At 39.7% G+C, this 18,098-nt stretch overlaps 4 protein-coding genes across 5 annotated transcripts; all 4 read right to left on the bottom strand.

Moving 5' to 3' along the window:
• Positions 1–2,967: 2,967 nt before the first annotated feature.
• Positions 2,968–4,353, bottom strand: LOC117632956 (myb family transcription factor PHL7-like). Its single transcript, XM_034366604.1, has 6 exons — positions 4,245–4,353; positions 4,051–4,127; positions 3,894–3,933; positions 3,726–3,783; positions 3,530–3,602; positions 2,968–3,430 (listed from the first exon to the last, which is right to left on the bottom strand). The coding sequence occupies exons 1-6, from the start codon at positions 4,351–4,353 to the stop codon at positions 3,017–3,019; spliced, it is 771 nt and encodes a 256-aa protein (XP_034222495.1). The 3' UTR covers positions 2,968–3,016.
• A 969-nt stretch (positions 4,354–5,322) lies between these two features.
• Positions 5,323–7,880, bottom strand: LOC117631219 (PHD finger protein ALFIN-LIKE 1-like). Its single transcript, XM_034364248.1, has 5 exons — positions 7,523–7,880; positions 7,387–7,419; positions 6,826–7,048; positions 6,037–6,157; positions 5,323–5,853 (listed from the first exon to the last, which is right to left on the bottom strand). Exons 1-5 carry the CDS (start codon positions 7,611–7,613, stop codon positions 5,599–5,601), a joined length of 723 nt encoding a protein of 240 aa, XP_034220139.1. The 5' UTR covers positions 7,614–7,880; the 3' UTR covers positions 5,323–5,598.
• Positions 7,881–8,796: 916 nt separating this feature from the next.
• LOC117631874 (dnaJ homolog subfamily B member 1-like) lies at positions 8,797–13,499 on the bottom strand. Of its 2 annotated transcripts, none has more exons than XM_034365198.1 (3): positions 13,160–13,479; positions 12,633–13,063; positions 8,797–9,506 (listed from the first exon to the last, which is right to left on the bottom strand). In XM_034365198.1, exons 1-3 carry the CDS (start codon positions 13,265–13,267, stop codon positions 9,065–9,067), a joined length of 981 nt encoding a protein of 326 aa, XP_034221089.1. In that variant the 5' UTR covers positions 13,268–13,479; the 3' UTR covers positions 8,797–9,064. The 2 variants fall into 2 exon arrangements, with proteins under 2 accessions (XP_034221089.1, XP_034221088.1); XM_034365197.1 differs by lacking the exon at positions 8,797–9,506 and adding an exon at positions 11,765–12,473 and having other exon boundaries at positions 13,160–13,499.
• A 709-nt stretch (positions 13,500–14,208) lies between these two features.
• Positions 14,209–17,578, bottom strand: LOC117631872 (dnaJ homolog subfamily B member 13-like). The gene is made up of 3 exons (XM_034365196.1): positions 17,262–17,578; positions 16,736–17,172; positions 14,209–14,953 (listed from the first exon to the last, which is right to left on the bottom strand). The coding sequence occupies exons 1-3, from the start codon at positions 17,424–17,426 to the stop codon at positions 14,512–14,514; spliced, it is 1,044 nt and encodes a 347-aa protein (XP_034221087.1). The 5' UTR covers positions 17,427–17,578; the 3' UTR covers positions 14,209–14,511.
• Positions 17,579–18,098: the final 520 nt, after the last annotated feature.

Below are 18,098 nucleotides of genomic sequence, written 5' to 3'. Positions count from 1 at the left end.
TTCCTTCTTCTACGGCCTGGGGGCGAAAAACAAGGTTAAAATGGTGAGTGGACAAAAATAATGTTCGTGAAAACAATTTAGAACATAATAACCCCCGTTTGGAAACATAAGGATATAAAAGCTGAGATTTGATCATAATCAAACTCAAGACAATAAGTTTAACATAAATAGGTATAATTATATAAATGCTCACACAACTGAACAAAGATATATGTCGGTATAACACCTGAATGAGTATCGAATGTACGGATATAAATGAATGAAATAATAACTGCATGAAACGCTTAAAAATTCTTTAAAACTGCCACCTAATTGTACCCCTGTAATAGCCGTCAATTCCCTGGCAGGTCTCGGGCGTCACACAGGCTACCCGAGCCGCAAACTGGCGAAATCAGGGGACTATGATCAGCCTGTCCCGCCGGCAGATTCCTCGATGACACCAAGTCAACTCGAGTCGCTCTGGCAGGATGCAGGGGACCGTAGTCAGCCTGATCCGCAATCCTGGCAGGTCTCGGGGACACAGAGTCAGCCGAGCCGCAATCCTGGCAGGTCTCGGGACACCAAGTCTGCCGAGCCGCAAATCCTGGCACTCACGGTCCGAGCGTCCCCGGAACTCGTGAGGCAAAGTCAAGTGCACTGACTAACTGAAATCGGACTGGATGTCCGTAGACATCGGTCAAACTCTAGGTAATCACCAATATATGGTGGGTACATGGTGGTCTAAAATAACTGTCTCTGATAAAATCTGATATCCTCTGTACTCTGGTAAATCTGAGCTAAATTACTATTTCTGGCTCAAAAACCTCAAATCTGTTGCTTGGCTAATTTTTATAAAAATAAATAAAGATATTTTCATAATAAAACTCATACCATAACACTTATTCAAGATCAAATAGAAAATACAATTATAGAATCTTTTTAAGAAAGAAAAGTCCACTCACAGCTGGTCCGAGCTAGCTGGACCCTTCGAAGGTCCCTCCTGTGGGTTAGCTGGACTCCTGGTGCCTGATTATCCAAAAATAATAAATTAATAAATTGCTGGATAAAAAGAATTGAAATTAAACACACTGCCCCGGGCTTCTAGAATTACGTGCTTCTCATCCCAAGTTACTCATATGCCCACATTAGCCCTTTCTGACACTTGGACCAGTTTGGAAGGTCCGACGCTCAACTAAGCGATAGACTGCCAGATCGGCCGACCTGGGACCCGTGGGGTCCACGATGTCCGATGGCCAATCTGAGCTTCTCTGAAGGTTTCTCACAAAGGAGGAACCATGTTCTGCGAATTTGGTCCGGAACGGACTGTCGGATTAGCCAAAATCGCGTTATTGCTTAAAATCCAAACCCTAGCCCCAGGGTTCGCGATTTCGGAGTATCCGGGACTCCGATTCGCAATCCGTCGAATCCTACACGATCCTGGAATCATGTAGTACGACATATCCAAAAATCAGCGCGATCCAACGATTGGACGACACTGCACCCAAGGATCGCGCGATATGGAAAATCCGTTCGGGGCTCAAACGGACTCCGAATCGAGATCCGCGAAATCCTACACGCTCGACACGAGGATCTCAAAACTGTCCAGAGTCGCTCCACCACCCTCTCCCACGCGCCGCCACACGAGCGGGCAGATTCGGGTGTTCAAAGCGATTATGGTTCTTCGAAAAATCTCGGAACCAGGACTCCAAACTCCTATCCTAGGTAAACCACCTCATTTGGAGTCACTTTTGTTCTTGGACATACCCCAAAAAGTGACCGGAAATGGCCGATCACGGCGGCAGAAGTTCGGCCGATTTTCAAATCGAAAATCGAGCAACCTAGAGGTGGAATCGATCAAAACCCACCCAACCATCAGTTAGAGCACGAAAAATAGCTAGAAATCGATACCTCACACGACTGATTTGGTGGCCGGATGAGGGAGAAACTGAGGTTGAAAAATCTGCCAAAACTGCTGCGTTTTCCAGCAGTTTCCGGCGGCTCCACACAGCAGCAGGGCGGCGGACGGGCTGGGGTTGATGGCGGGAGCTGGCCGGTGCTGCTGGGTCCGGTCCGGAGGGTCGGGGTGGCGCGAGGTGGCGTTGGGGTGGCTTGGAAGGTGGCTGCCCGACTGGTTTTCTCAAACTGTCGGGAGAGAGAGAGAGAGAGAGAGAGAGAGAGAGGGAGAAGAAAACAGGTTTTTAAAAAAAAACTGATCTCTCAAATTCCCATTTTGCCCTTGTGAGTAATTTGGCTGTAATTTTTTCGTTACAACTCCAATTCGGGTCTACTCCGTATCTACGGACTCGTTTCGCCGTGCTCTACGCAACGGCGCAAGCGGAATTCCCAAATTCTTTCTTGATTAAAAAGTCAACTTTTTCTCTATTAAATTATGTGAGGGCAAAATTGTCTTTTGTGTTGAATAAAGAAATCTTAATTTTTAGATATTTTGGTTTGGGTTCTTACATCAATAATCACTTTTATGATTTTAAGTGATTTTATGAAAAATCAAACGGGATGTGCTTTTTCCCAGAATCGTTTAAAATCACTTAAAGTGATTATATCGGGAAGTAATTCTTCATAAAAGTGAGTATTGATATGTCCATAATTACTCCCAAATGAACCCTATAATGTTGGCCAATTAGTAGGAAGGTAAACATATAAAAGAAGAACAGATTTTTAATCTCTTTAATATTACAATACCATGGTCAATCAAAACAAGAAGCCAAAAAAATACAATAGCATGTAGTTTTAGATTATTTCAGAAACAAACCCAGCATTATTTGCTCACTAAACCCCAAATGAAATCTTTATTTTACATGTTCTAATTCACCCATTGGCACTAGTGAAAGTGTTGCACAAGATCATTCTAATCATTTTATTAGGAAACATCTATACTAAAAATATGATATGGATATTTTTGATTGCTTCCACAAACTTCCAAGTAAAGCAGAAAAATAAATGGAAGCAGCAAAATCAAAATATCCCATTTGTTGCAGCAAACACACTATATCTATGCATTCATAGAAAGAAAAAGTACTTATAGAAAGCAGGTGGGCACCAAGGGAGATGAGCAGTCTGCAAGGTTCCAAGGAAAGTTGACAGGGTCCTCATGAGGGAGAAGCAAGCTGTGGCTTTGATTATACCACTCTGAATTGAGTGCTATCTCATAGACCTCGTCGTTTTGATGATGTAGCCTAAGCCTCTTCAGAGCTTGGAATTGTTCTGCAGAGGATTGTATTTCAGTCTTAGCAGCCTCTGAGTCAGAACAAAACTCCTTTGCATTTGATTCTGAGTCTTCGCAAAGTGAAGGCAGCGATGTCCGAGGCAACGGTACTTTGCTGGGTTTTGTGATTAAGATCGGACGGTTCTTCTTGTTGTTATGGCGTTCTGCTGAAAATATGTCAAGGAACCTTGCTTGGGCTTCAATTTTATGTTTCAGAATCTTTTGCACCTTAAAATTAATAACCCACACAAAAAAACATATTAGTAATTGAGTGAACCTGTTAATTTTTTGTATTTATATATTTATAGATGATACATATATATATACCTCATTTTGATCACTCAGTCTCCTCTGTACTTGTATCTGCATAACTTTTAAGGCTTCATTGAGCTGAGCACCACTGGAAGGTGTTGAAACAGCAGGGTGGAAATTAAATAGTTAAGCCTGTGATTAATTGGTATAACAAACAGCATATTATTGTTACTTGTAGTTCAAGCTAGTGAGTGGGGACATGATTACTTACGACGTTGCACCGAAATTAGGGAGCATTTCTGAAATGTTTTTCTTCTGAAGTTTGCCTTCTGTCGAAAACGAAACAATACCAGAGAACATTTAAGCAGTAATTAATGAGTATGGTAAAGAAAATGTACCAAAACTTTTAAGGGAAAAAAATAGTATCAAGTAAACTTACTACTGGTCGACTCTGGAATGAACTTTGATATCCTGTACTTCTGAAAATTTAAAAAAAATCAGCGACTTTTCCGAAATTAAGGCTCAAAATTAAAAAGTTTTAGTTTAACCTAGGCAGATTAAGAAGAACATATAAGAGAAAGAGAAGGAGAGAGAACCTGCAAATGGCTTTTGATATGGTAGATGGTCAGTCCAGAAACGCTCATAGCCTTCAAGATGCCCTTTGGTGTTGCCCCTATAAATTAAGCAAACAGATTATATAAACATAAGGCTCTATGACCTAATATGCATGCACATAACATATAATTAAATTGGACCAACTTCAGATTTAGACTTAATTATAGTGACTTACTATCAGGGCCACCAAGCTTAGTGACTGCCTCTACGAACCTATCATGTAGCTCTTGCGTCCAGCGCAGGCGCTCCCTACCCGCAGAGCCATCTGATCGACTCGGAGCCATTTCAAATTCGACCGGTATCAGAGCAGCCCCAAGCATTGCTCAAAGAGATGGAGGAAGATTATAGACAGAGGGAGCAGCACATAAAACAAATGTGGACAAAAACAAACCATAGTTGATCATCGATGTGAACTAAGTGATGTGCTACGTTTGGATGTAATATATGCCTTAGGCTGTCTCTAAATGTCGGATTAAACTAAGAACGAGCAGACTCCAAATCATTTCAAACTTAGTTTTCCCTTTTTTTCCTCAAACCTTTCTTAATTAGTCAAATAATTCAACTTGGTTTCTTGTTTGCAGTGTTGTGTCCGGAAGTAAACGTCTCTTGGTCAAAACTCAAAATATTCACCAGGAAAATAGAAGGCCAACTTGCCCGAAATTGTATCTGCCCTGTTGTCACATTTGTAATTCTTTCTCTTTTTTTTATAAATAAAAAAATACAAAATCAATGTAGCACGAAATGGTTTTATACACATAAGATGAAGTTGTGCAAATGATATGTATCGATGAAGATAAAATTAAGAATAAACATGTCAACATCCCAACAAAGTCAACCCACCAACTGAGAAATCAGATCTGGGAGGGCCGGGGAAGGGCCCATGCATGAGCAATGAATACATTTTTTCTGTTTTTTTTCTTTTTTTTGTGTTCCCAAGTATGAGTAATGGATGTAAACCTAGTAAAACAACACTCAGTTCGACAACGTAATTCATATTTTACGAAACTATGGTATACAAACACAAGTGAATTAATAAATTATGTAACGGTCAGACCGATACCAAAAAAAATAAATAAATAAAATAAAATTGTATCGTGGATGATGCACCAAAATTCCCACATACGCACGAGAAACTGAAAAGATTTTTTCGGATTTGCCAACCCTGGCGTAGACTTCTCTAGACTTGAAATCAATTCAGTATTAAACATACCACTTTGTTTATCAAGATAATTATAATTTTTCAATTTATAGTATACTTGACACGAAACATAACAATAACACTAACAAGAAGCAAATATTCTTCATACATTTGCCGTAAATTAATAACTGGAGGATAATATAAAAGCCGAAGCAACGTTCGACGGGGATGAAGGCAGGCTTCAACCCCTTTGAAAAAGCATCTATTATGAACAAACATCACAACAACAAATGCATTACATTAAATAGTGACATTCCTATACTACTTTTGTCAGCCACTGAGACGACGCGCTATCTGCCTTTGCTACCCCGGAAGGTTTGAGGTTGAGTGATCACTGCTGCCTGCCCCTTTTCAGGCTGCAAGATGGGCATTTGTATTGCTTGATGTTCTCAGCCTTAGCAGGTGTTATCTTCACGCATTTTCCATGGAACCATCTCTCACAGATGTCACAGCCGATCCAAAATTCATCTGCGTTGTAATTCCCGCCGCAGCTCCCACAGAGAGTTTCACTATGTTCATCATCCTCCTCCTCGAAACTCTCGTCTGGAAGCTTAGGATTGCTTTTCACAATTCCATCGCTGGATCTCTACAGAAAAGAGGAACCAGTTAGTGGACACAGAACAAGTTTGTATTCCGACGTCTGCAGTTTGTTTCAATATATATCTCCAAACAAGACGGGAAACAAAGCGCAAAGTTTCTGAACCAACTGAGAACCTTAAAGGGGAACATGAAATCTAAAGGGAAAAAACAAGAAATTGATCCATCTGACCTTTGTGCTGCCTCGAGATTTGCTTCCACTATCCACACTGGGCTTTTCTTTAACGGGTTTCCTTTCCGTCACAACTTCAAAGACAGTAGGCAGATCATTGATCAAACTAAAGAGGCGTTTCCTGTCATTATACAGAACAAGTCCTGATGAATAAAACCACTGAATCTCAAGCAAAGATATACTACAATGCAGTTCCCCTATGTCAAACAATGGTGTCTTGGTGCAAATTGCAGAAAAAGGGACCAAGTGCTCAAAATTCTTCAAAGACTGTAATGGGCATATTTAGGTTCATTTCTAGTTTGATAATAGTAAGCAGGACAATGAAGAATTGACATGTAAACTAATGGATTCCTATCACACGATCTATGATTTCAATCTTTCACTATCATCAAGGGAGATGGCTAGCACTTAAACCAAATTCTCCACTCATGTTGGTATTCTGCATCAGGCATTATATGAAACACAAAACCCAAATCCTGACGGAATACTCTTGCTGATCACGTGTCTCCTACAGTGTCTACTGATAAATCGTATGCTAGTTTGTTACTCTTATGTAATCAGACTGATTGTATAAAAGCATCTGAACAAAGGCTAATATTAGCAATGAATAGAAACAGAGAATTTCCTCGTTCCCAATTACTCTCTTAGTTCTCTCCGTATCTTCAACCTAATCTGAATTCGTTCAATTTCAGTTGAGTATCAGACATCTTAAACCAACAACAGAGAACTAGGGATACTACCACGCTATCTACATCACACATGCAGCAACAACAATAAAACATTGTGTACCTCTCATTGCGGTTAAGGCGTGCTCCAAAATAGAAAGCCACAGAAAGCAGCCAAGAATCACTGTGAACAGCAACCAGAGAAAGCCAGTCCTTGCGGTTCATACCATCTCTTGCAAAATTGATCCCAAGTGCTGGCTCAGGAAGCTCGGGTGGGACTTCTTCCGCCGGAAGTGTCACTTCCCAGGTTTCATTTGGATGCCCATACAGACATAAATTCTCCTTATCTATACCAATGGGAGTTAAAAACAAAAAACATAAGTGGTGCCTTCAAAGAAGTAGAGAAATTGTTTTGAACTTCCACTACAATGAAATTATTTACTACAGTTAAGGTCCAACGCAGTTTCAAACTTTCAATTGTAGCAAGCAATTCATTTGAAGTAAAATTAAGATTTAGCAGAATCAAACAACCGACGATGTATACCTATTTATTTTCCTATTTTCGCATATTCTCAGTGTTTGGGGAAGAGAAGACATATACATAAAATTAACAAAATAAATCAATTAAAAAATTTAGAAAGCAAGCAAAGAAGAAAAGTAAGTCTGATCTACAATTTGACATTACCTGGATCGCAGAGTCCGTAGAATTCATCGACATCTGTGAGAAAACAATTACACCAAAAAAAAAAGTCAGAGATTCTCAGAACCGAAAAGGGGAGAGAGAGAGAGAGAGAGAGAGAGAGAGAGAGAGATTCAAGTACCGTAAGTTAAAGCACGGACAACAGCAGTTCTCCGAGCACTGTAATCTTTGAAGATCTCCTCCACGTTTCGCGGACTCGAGGCCATTTCCATGGGATCTAAAACGACGCGTTTCGGAGGGAATCGGGAATTTAGTGTTAGGGATTGAGTCTGCGGAGCGAGTTCGAATTACAGAAAGCGAAGGGACAGAGCATGAAGACAGATCGAAAGAAGAAGATGCATGTAAACGTGGGAGAAGAGAAAGAGAGAGAAGAAGAAAGACAAACAAGAGAGGAGAGAAGAGAGGGTGTTTAGGTCGTGGATACTTGATAAAGCCACTCCTCCAGTCCCCCAACAACGGTGAGAGAGAATCTAAAATATTACTTCTATTCCAATTTACCGACGGGTCTTATATATATAGAAATTGCCATTCGCACGAAAATATTATATCAATTTCAATTAGATGCCTCTAACTTATTGTTATTTTAGTATTGGCCCCATATTCCTCTGTTTTTTTTTTCTTTTTGTTTGGTTTAAGGTCAATGTTGGAACACTCACAAGTCATTTAGACTCATTTTGTAATTTTTATACAAATTGAAGATCTATGTCCACTTTCTTATCAACATGAGACAATCTTACCGTATAAAAAATAAAAAATAAAAAATAAAAACATGAGACAATCTTATAGTGAACTTCGAATTCAGTACGTTTAAATTCAAAACTAATCTCGTGATTTTGTAACTAAGTCATATTGCAAATTTTTATGATCGTGTTGAATACTAATCAATCTTAAGGCTTCAAGTCAAAATTAGAACTTCATTTTTGGTTTAAGCTCAAAGTTGGAGCACTTGCAATTTAGGCTCATTTTATACAAATTGAAGTGCCACTTTGTCACTAATACAAGTCCTTAAGCTGTACTTCAAATATTGAAAGCTATTTTGCCTTTGGTTGAGCGTTGACTATGTGAAAGATCAAGTCCAATTTTTAATTTGACTATTTGAGACCCTTTTTTTTTGGTCAATTGAATTTCATAGAAACCTCAGAAACAGAGGCAACGAAAAACAAAGGGAAAGTAAACACCATAAACGAAACCGGGGTGAAAACAGGGCCACAGAGAACACAATAAGAACTATCCCTCCTTGGAATGGGATTACAGAATTAGCTGCATATACGCAGAAAACCTTTGCAGCTGATGCCTACATATACAAACATATCAATTTAATTTAATTAGGTTTTTTTTATAACTGGTAACTGAGTTTCATTTTACCATTGGAGGAATCACAATCAACAAGGCCACTGTAACAGTAACTACTTCTAAATAGATTAATCACAACAAAGCATACATAAATAGGATATTTTACAATAATAATTGCTCCCATTCATCACAATTTAATTGGTGGAGAGCAATCTACTAGTACATAAATAACACAACAACACAACACAATACAGCCAAACACTAGCTTGGTGCATGATGAAGGGAATCCTAGAAAGCTAGTGTTTGGCTGCAGAGAAAATGACTGAGAAAAAGAAAAGCAGACAGAAAGGGGAGAACTACCACCAAGCGTTTATGAAGATGTTAATAGCTGTCTGATGCCAGCTTTCTGCTCTGAGGTAAGCTTGGGGATCTTGATGTTAAACTTGAGAATCAAGTTACCCTTTCTGCCTCGTCCCTTCTGGGTAGGCATCCCTTCCCCTTTAACCACTTCTTCATGGGTGATACTGATAACTGAATCGATAGAGACCCTCAGATTTCTCCCATCAAGGGTTGCCAGCTGCGCCGTGTGTCCCGTCAGAGCTTCCGCAAGGGATATGTTCAGAGTGACAGTGAGATCGTCCCCACGCCTCTTGAAAAAATCATGAGGCTTCTCTTCAATGGTAAATATGATGTCGGCTGGTATAACACCTCGCTCCACATCATGACCTTTCTCTAGGAAAGTGATTTTGGTGCCCTGTTTCCAACCAGGCTTGATCTCAATTGTTAGAACTTCCTCCACTGTGCTTTTTCTTCTGCAGTATCAAACAAAAACAAAAAGAAAGTTGTGTAAAATCACTTTTATAATTTTCTAGTCACTTTTAATTTCCACACCAGCCCAGCTGGAAGATAAAGCATATAGCATTTCTAATGATAAGATCATCAAGCTAAGGCCATGTTTGGTATTAAATTATGCTTCCCTGAGGCCAAAAGACAGTTTCAACACCCCAGATGCCTAAATTAAACAAAAATATTCATAAGAAAAAGAAAAGGGCTTACCCACTAGCACCAACAACATCCCTAGAAATCTTCATCTTTTTGGTGGTGCCATTGTACAAGTCCTCCAGAGTGCAGGGCAATGTCTTCTCTATGGCCACAGCTTTCCTAGGCCTATCTCCTCCCCTCTGCACAAAAGTCTTGTCGCCGAAGCCGAACACGCTGTCATAGTCTTGGCTCCGAGACCCGCCAGCCCGTGACGCCCCTACGTTGGAATTCCGTCCGAAAAACGACGAGAATAGATCTTCATGGCTGCGTGATCCGAAAACCCCTGATCCCTCCATGCCTCACTCTCTCTCTCTCTCTCTCTCTCTGTTTTTATCTCTGTTTCTATCTCTCTGTGTGCTTCTAAAGCTCTCCTAAACTCTAAGCTCTGGCAAAACCTTTCTTCAAGTAGCACCTGATTTATAGGGTGAGCTCAATTATTGATGGCACAAAAGCAACAGAGCTCGATCACAATCATAGATGGAATATGCAGGACCACCAAAGGTTCAAAGGGTAATTTTGCAAGACTTCCTAGACAAGGCACACTCGTCTTGCGAGGAAATTAGCTCAAGAGACTGTAGCAGCATTGTGGGTTAGCTTTTGTGAAAAGTTGAAGACTTTTGAGTCAATAATTCTATGAGGGGTTTGTTTGTGTGGTCAATATTTCTATAAGGGCTTAGTCGGTATTTTAGATAGGAGGGTACAAAGCTATCTATCTTTGCGTCCTTTTGGTTCCCTTTGGTGATCAGAAAATAAAGTTTACAACACAAGTTTTTATTAACTCTTCTGAATCTAAACCCCACAAATAACTAGTCAACTACTTACAAAGTGCTCATGATCATCCACATGAAAAAAAGTCTCAATATTGAATTTTTTTTTCTCATAAGGGTAATAATTTTGACACTCTCATTTGTTCGTTTGGGCTTATACCCCCCTTATTTTCAAAGTACAAAAATAATATGGAGAAGTTAAAAGTATAATCACTATCTTTCTCGAATAAACAGGTCGCCTAGGCCCATGCCAATAAGAGATGTTGGAGCGGAAAATTTCGGGTCCAAATCAAAGAACCAAGAAATATGCATATAACATGAGAATGCAAACTTGTACAAGAATATAATAGAGATTAAATTAGAGAATGTAAACTTATACAAAAAACTGGTGATGGGAGAAAAATGACTCATGTGCCAACTATAGGCAAGGCTGATTAGTTCATCAGGTAAACCATCTTACAGCAAGGCTATCATTGCTCGACAAGAAACATCTACATATAAATTCACGCTTGAATTTTGGTTTAAGCTCAATGTCGGAACACTTGCAAATCCTTAGACTCATTTTATGATCTTTTGTTTGAGTTCAGCGTTTACTACTTCAAACATTGAGTCCAATTTTTAATTTGATATCTGTGGAAGTCTAGCAATAAGATGAGCTGCTTTTTTTTTTTTTTTGTTGCTACTGCATCATACTGAGAAAAACTTTGCAGCCTAGACAACTAACTCAAGAACACACAGGAAAGCTTACACAAGCTTGGCAGATGGTGAAGGGAAACCTAGAAAGTTAGTGATTGAGTGCAGAGAAAATGAAAAGCAGAGAGTAAAGTTTGGTGATATGGTAGGGAGAGCTACCACCATACCAGCATTTACGAAAATGTTAACAATTGTTTGATGCTCTGTTTCTCTCCTCTGTTTCTATCTCTTTGCGTGTATAAACTCTCCTAAACTCCGTGCTCAATCAAGGCCTAAACACTTGGAACTAGTCACTTTGACGCATTTTATGATCTTTTGATTCATTATACAAATTCAAGCTCCATTTCCACTTCCTTATTAATACAAGACATTAACGTAAACTTCAAGCCAGAAACATGAAGAATATTGAATCCTACGCTGCCTATTTAGCCTTTGATTCGGCGTTTACTATTTCACAGATCAAGTCCAGTTTTTGATTTGATATCTGGGACCGTTTCTTAATTAGCTAGAGCTTCTTTCTTTTATGTTAACTGAGTTTCCTTTTACCATTTGAGGAATCACAATCAACAAGGCCACTGTAACAGGAAGTGCTCCTAAATAGAGTTAATTACAGAGCATAGATTACACGATATATTACAATAATAATTGCTCCCGTTCATCACAATAATGTGGTGGAGAGAGCAATCTACTTGTACACAGCTAACACAACACACACACAAACCTACACAGTACAATCAGGAAAGCATGGTAGATGGCGAAGGGAAACCTAGAAAGTTATTGCTTGGGTGCAGAGAAAATGAAAAGCAGAAGAAAAACTTCGATGGTACAATCAACATTTACAAAGATGTTAACAATTGTTTGATGCTAGTTTTCTGCTCTGAGGTAAGCTTGGGGATCCTGATGTTAAACTTGAGAATCAAGTTACCCTTTTTGCCTTGTTCCTTCTGGATAGGCATTCCTTCCCCTTTAACCACTTCTTCGTGGGTGGGACCGATGATCGAATCAATGGAGACCCGCAGATTTCTCCCGTCAAGCGTTGTCATCAGCGCTGTGTGTCCTGTCAGAGCGTCCGCAAGAGAAATGTTCTGAGTGACAACGAGATCATCCTCATCCCTCTTGAAAAAACTATGAGGCTTCTCATCAATGATAAAGATGATGTCGGCTGGTATAACACCTCGCTCTACATCATGCCCTTTCTCTGGGAAAGTGATTTTGGTGCCCTTTTTCCAACCAGGCTTGATCTCAATGTTTAGAACTTCCTCCACTGTGCTTCTTCTTCTGTAGGACCAAACAAAACAAAACAAGTCCGAATTCTTTAAAATCCTTTTCAATTTTTCAGTCAATTAGAAGGATACAAAAGGTTAAGTAGATCAATGACAAGATAAACCAAATAGAGGCACATGATCTTGTCTTGTGAGGTATTTGTTCATTTCTTACCCACTAGCACCAACAACATCCTTAGAAATCTTTATCTTTCTGGTGTTGCCCATGTACAACTCCTCCAAGCTGCAAGGCAACGTCCTCTTTATCGCCGCTGCTTTCCTCTGCCGACCATTGCCCTCCGCTGCGGCTATAAGCGACTCGAATATATTTTCGCCATTCATACTCCTGATTTCGGGGCTCCGAGACCGAGAACCACCGACCCGTGACTCGCCCATGTTAACCCTCTGTCCAAAAAAGTCCGAGAACACATCGTCCGGGTCCCGAAACCCGTCATCCCGTGACTGGCCCATGCCGCCGCCTCTCCCTCCAAAAAACTCCGCGAATATATCTTCTGGGCTCCGAGACCCGCCGGGCCTTGACCCTCCACTCAAACCCTCCTCGCCGTACTGATCGTACACTGCTCGCTTTCGAGGATCGCTCAAAACCTGCCCAATATTTGATTAGCAATAAATTTCAGGTGGGAATTTTGAGAAATTTTTGTTCCGAAGTAAAATTAAAAAGATGACATTACAATAACATACGTCGTAGGCTTGGCAGAGTTGGTTGAATTTGGCCTCGGCAGCTTCCTTCAAGTCAACTTCACTGGCGTTTCGTGGTACTTGAAGAATCTTATAGTAATCGGCGCCCATGACTCTCTATCTCCCTGGTAAGAAAAGCCTTGGATTTTCTGTCCCTGTAAACTCCGGTTAGTGGCTGAAGCTTGTTCAAGTAGCCACCATATTTATATGGCGAGCTCAATCATTGATGGGTGGCAGCCAAAAGAAACAGAGCTCTCTCTCAATCACAATCATGGATGGAATATGCAAAGCCAAGGGGTCCAAAAGGGTAATTTTGCAAGACTTCCTAGACAAGGCAGAACAGAAAGCAAAGCACCATTGACCACCACAAGAATTGCTAGCTACATAAAGTAGGTCAAGCGACTGTAGCAGCAAAACTGTTTTGTTCACCAGCTTACACGTGGCTTACCACTTCAGGAAAGTTCGAAACTTTTTGCTGTGAACTTCCTCGAGGGTTTTCCGACCGAACCCAAAAAAATAAATAAATAAAGAAGACTTCCTCGAGGGTTCCGTTTTTATGATGTGAATGATCATGTGAGAGAAAAAGCTATGTCCCTCTCGTTTAATTTTCGTGTTATTAGATTCATGCTAAACTAATAGAGTAGGTAGCATTTTTCTCTTTGATAGTGGCCAAGACTTTCGAAGAAGATAAGTGGAAGACTTTAGTAGTTGGTTCATTCCAATTTTCTTTACCAAATACAAGGAAAAGAGAAGTCAGGCTTCATTTCAGTTTGTTCCTCAGTTGCATTCCTTATACAAATGGGCTGCCTATGCTTGTAGGACTATAACGATAAACGACTCGTCCCGGTTGCTTCTTCTTTTTCTGTTTGGATTAGAATGGAAGGAAAATAAAACCCTAAACTAGCCTAATCCTAACCCATTTCCTCACCTACCCAGCCCAACTTTGACAATGTTACTAGTACAGAAGTAACACAATACAAATATCTACACAGTAGACTCGGAGAGAGTGGTAGATGCAGAAGCAAAGAGGGGAGAAGCAAAGAGGGGAGAAGGAGGGGAAGAGGGGAATTTTAAGGGGGAAATACCCTAAAGAGGTTAACAAATAGTTTACAAATTTCAAGTGTCAATTTCTTGTCTATCCAGCATTTCTACATAAGTTAAGAAAAGATTGGAAAAGAAGAGAAATGGAATGTGGAAATTAACAACCTCCTAGTCAAATGCTGTGATCAAATCCTCAAATTCAACGAGGCGTGAATTTCCAATCCAGAAAACAAAAAGAACAAAAATACTAGCAAACCAAACAAATGCAAGCTTTCACAAGTTTGGTAGATGGTAGGGAGAGCTACCACCAGCCTCTATGAAGATGTTAATAACCGTTTGATGCCAGTTTTCTGCTCTGAGGTAAGCTTGGTAGGGAACTTGATGTTAAACTTGATTCTCAAGTTTCCCTTTTTGGAAGGTTCCTTCGGGATAGGCATCCCCTCCCCTTTGACCACTTCTTCATATGTGGGACTGATAATAGAATTGATGGGAACTGTCAGACTTCTCCCGTCAAGTGTTGTCAGCTGTGCAGTGTGACCTGTCAGAGCTTCCGCAAGAGATATCTTCTGAGTGACAATAAGATCATTCCCATCCCTCTTGAAAAGATTATGAGGCTTCTCATCAATGATAAAGACAAGGTCTGCTGGTATAATTCCTCTCTGTTCATTCCCTTTCTCTGGAAAAGTGATTTTTGTGCCTTTCTTCCAACCTGGCTTGATCTCAATTGTTAGAATTTCCTCCACTGTGGTAGTTCTCCTGTACTCAAAAAAATAAAAATAAAAAGAACAATAAATAGCATATGGATCCAACACAGACATGTCAATTAAATGGATCCAAAAGGTGACAAATCCACCCCTGGAAGATAAACAATAACATTACTAATGACAAGATCATCAAGCTAAAGCTTGAAGAGTTTCTCTCCAACATCAACATGTATTATAGAATGCTAACATACATCCTGCCAACTGGCAAATGAATCTAACCACAACCATATTCTACACATCCATATCCGCCATGGATGGTATCAAGTTACGATACCTCTAAACCCAAAGACATTTCTGCCACCCTAGTGCAACAATTTCATGATTTACCTCAACACTGTCCACAAACCATATGTACATGTGGCCCTCCCAGGCTCTGAACTTTAGATAATCATAATAACTGTAGCACTCCATAGTACAATAATCATTCTGGTATGCCTGGTACTAGAGACAGATAGACTATATAATCGTAGTATAAATACAGGCAACACTTGAATATATAAGCAGTCACAAGAAACATGACTAATAAGTAATAATAAGGATGCACAGAACATGACAACATTTTCATCAATAATAAAGTGGTGGGTTTCAAGAAAGACTTCCAAGTGATAGGTGAAGTATGAGATTATCATCGAGGATATAATGGAGATTAGAGAACATAAATTTCCAAAAAGCTATAAGGGAGAAAAAATGACTCGTGTGCCAAACACACATAGTAAGGATTAAGGCTTAGTTCAGTCAGTTCATCTAAGTTTATTTCTTCATCAGCGCTGGTTATCAGGTAAAACCATCTTACATGGCTATCATTGCTCAACAAGAAAAACCCAACATAAATCTCCCATTTAACTAGCGGAACCTAACACCAATTACCGCAATCTTAACTAGTTATCCTAATGTTTGGGATGAAACCAAGAATCACCTAACTGCACTACTAATAATTTAATTACATTCAGGATGACCGCCAAAGTCTGTGGAAAGACTTAATGTTGGTGGTACTGGAAAGAACCATAATCTAAGATTTAGTGCATTTTGTTACACCATAACTAATACAAGTTAATCAGATAAATCAGAAAAGATGCACAAATTGTGATGTATTCATCTCTTGCAACTGCTAATATATACTGATATTTTACTCAATTTTCAACAAGAACTTTCCTATCCACACAATGATATTTTTCTATCAAATGAGAACTCATGTGGGGAAATAGAAATGGCACTGTAAGTTTAAAACTTAAAACAACTTGAACATCAAAACAACATTAACCAGAGAAGTACTAGCATCAGTAGTCAGAACATCATTCACTTGCGTTTGAAAAGAAAAGAAAAAAAATTGCTTCTATGCACTTCTCTTCTATCTCCTGTCTTGAACAGTATCATGTATAGGCCCTTAAGGGGATTCAGATGCAATACCAAAACAGTAAAGAACAACACAAACTAACAGAGATCCAAAGTCAGGAATTCTAAATACACCTGAACAAAAAAAATGCACTTGAATGATGTGAGAAGATAAAGCTAATTGCACAAACTAACGGAGATCTAAACTCTAGAATTCTAAATACACCTGAGCTGAAAATGCCACCTGAATGATGTTGAGAAGATATAGCTACCAGCTATCATTCAAATTAATAAGAACAGTAGAACTCACACACAATGTTATTGCTAAGACTCGCACATTCAAACCAGGAAAGGAGATAACTTACTAAAAACCTCATTGTGCAACCTCAGCCATGCAATCAACTCACCCAAGAACAAACACACAGAGAGAGTAAAGGCTTACCCACTAGCATCAGGAACATCCCTAGAAATCTTCATCTTTTTGGTGGTGCCCTTGTATAAGTCCTCCAAAGTACAAGGTAATGTCCTCTCTATCGGTGCAGCTTTCCTGGGCACATTCCCTGAGGCCTCTGGTCCACCTCTAAAGTGCGCGAATATGTCTTCCCCAAACATACTCCTCGGGAATGGGTTCCCACCAGCCCGAGACCCGCCTGCCCGTGACCCACCCATATCGGGCATTACCCCGAAACCCGAACACCCGAAAAATTCAGAGAAAATATCATCGGGGCTCCTGGTGTTGAACCGGAACATCGTCGGACCGCCATCTTGGCCTTGGCCTTGCCCGCCCGACCAGGACGAATCAGGAGGCGGCACCCCTCCCTTCAAACCCTCCTCACCATATTGATCGTACACCGCTCGCTTTTGGGGATCACTCAAAACCTATCCAATTTGATTGATTGAAAAAAAAAATTGACAATAAATCTCAGTTGGGAATTTTAACAACAACGAGAATTTAAGAGATTACGTACGTCGTAGGCTTCAGAGATTTGCTTGAATTTGGCCTCGGCGGCTTTCTTGTTGTTAGGGTTTTTGTCAGGGTGCCACTTCATGGCGAGCTTTCGGTACGCTTTCTTCAAGTCATCGTCTTTGGCATTTCGTTCTACCTGAAGAACCTTGTAGTAATCGACGCCCATGCCTCTGTTTCTCTCTGTATCTCTCTTTCTGTGTCTCTCTCTCTCTCTTTCTCTTTCTCTGGTACAAAAAAGCTTAGGATTTCTGTATGTGCGTCCCGAAACGCTGCGTTTTAGCTAAACCTGGGACTTCTTGTTCTGGTCGGAGTGTGGTGGTGACGTGACGTGAGTGACTAGTCATCACAAGCATACAACCGCCGTTTATATAAGTGGGCTGACTAGGCCCGTCCCAATCGCAACCTCTATCTTATTGGACTATATTTTATAATGATAAATCATACGGCCCAAATTTGAGGACCAAATTTTTTTACTTGGATTGGAAGATAAGAATAAAATTGAAATTTGGTCATCATCAAAAGTGTTCAACCACTTGACCTTTTTTTAATAGAAGATAGGTTGCTTGATGAAAATCCAATAATTAATAATAAGAATTGTTAATAATATGATTAACGAATCGTCACGGCACAGTTGTCATAATCAATATTTAAAAATCATCTTTGCATAAATCAATCAAATTGAAGATCTTTTATTTAGTAATATGTTTCAAATATATATACGGTTCATCATAAGAATTTTAATTGTTACTAAAATTTTCAATTTATATGTATAACTAATTGATCTTCAATTTAATAAATTTTTTACATAAATGATCTATAAGCGAACGGTTTCAATTAT

Source organism: Prunus dulcis, chromosome 6, assembly GCF_902201215.1.
Source record: "Prunus dulcis chromosome 6, ALMONDv2, whole genome shotgun sequence".
NCBI classification, from domain to species: Eukaryota; Viridiplantae; Streptophyta; class Magnoliopsida; order Rosales; family Rosaceae; genus Prunus; species Prunus dulcis.
Note: the sequence above shows the minus strand (reverse complement) of the source record. Positions and strands in the feature narration are given on the sequence as shown.

What these genes read in the sequence shown, in the direction of transcription:
- LOC117631872 (XM_034365196.1), bottom strand. Translation starts at nt 17,426, where the DNA reads ATGGGCGTCGATTACTACAAGGTTCTTCAGGTAGAACGAAATGCCAAA. An exon ending in AAATCTCTGAAGCCTACGAC is followed by an intron (nt 17,173 to 17,261) that starts GTACGTAATCTC and finishes CAAATTGGATAG; the next exon opens with GTTTTGAGTGATCCCCAAAA. An exon ending in GATGTTCCTGATGCTAGTGG is followed by an intron (nt 14,954 to 16,735) that starts GTAAGCCTTTAC and finishes TTTTGAGTACAG; the next exon opens with GAGAACTACCACAGTGGAGG.
- LOC117632956 (XM_034366604.1), bottom strand. Translation starts at nt 4,353, where the DNA reads ATGGCTCCGAGTCGATCAGATGGCTCTGCGGGTAGGGAGCGCCTGCGC. An exon ending in CATTCCAGAGTCGACCAGTA is followed by an intron (nt 3,784 to 3,893) that starts GTAAGTTTACTT and finishes CGTTTTCGACAG; the next exon opens with AAGGCAAACTTCAGAAGAAA. An exon ending in CCTAATTTCGGTGCAACGTC is followed by an intron (nt 3,603 to 3,725) that starts GTAAGTAATCAT and finishes AACACCTTCCAG; the next exon opens with TGGTGCTCAGCTCAATGAAG.
- LOC117631874 (XM_034365197.1), bottom strand. Translation starts at nt 13,267, where the DNA reads ATGGGCGCCGATTACTATAAGATTCTTCAAGTACCACGAAACGCCAGT. An exon ending in AACTCTGCCAAGCCTACGAC is followed by an intron (nt 13,064 to 13,159) that starts GTATGTTATTGT and finishes AATATTGGGCAG; the next exon opens with GTTTTGAGCGATCCTCGAAA. An exon ending in GATGTTGTTGGTGCTAGTGG is followed by an intron (nt 12,474 to 12,632) that starts GTAAGAAATGAA and finishes TTGGTCCTACAG; the next exon opens with AAGAAGAAGCACAGTGGAGG.
- LOC117631219 (XM_034364248.1), bottom strand. Translation starts at nt 7,613, where the DNA reads ATGGAAATGGCCTCGAGTCCGCGAAACGTGGAGGAGATCTTCAAAGAT. An exon ending in CTACGGACTCTGCGATCCAG is followed by an intron (nt 7,049 to 7,386) that starts GTAATGTCAAAT and finishes CCATTGGTATAG; the next exon opens with ATAAGGAGAATTTATGTCTG. An exon ending in AATCTCGAGGCAGCACAAAG is followed by an intron (nt 5,854 to 6,036) that starts GTCAGATGGATC and finishes TCTTTTCTGTAG; the next exon opens with AGATCCAGCGATGGAATTGT.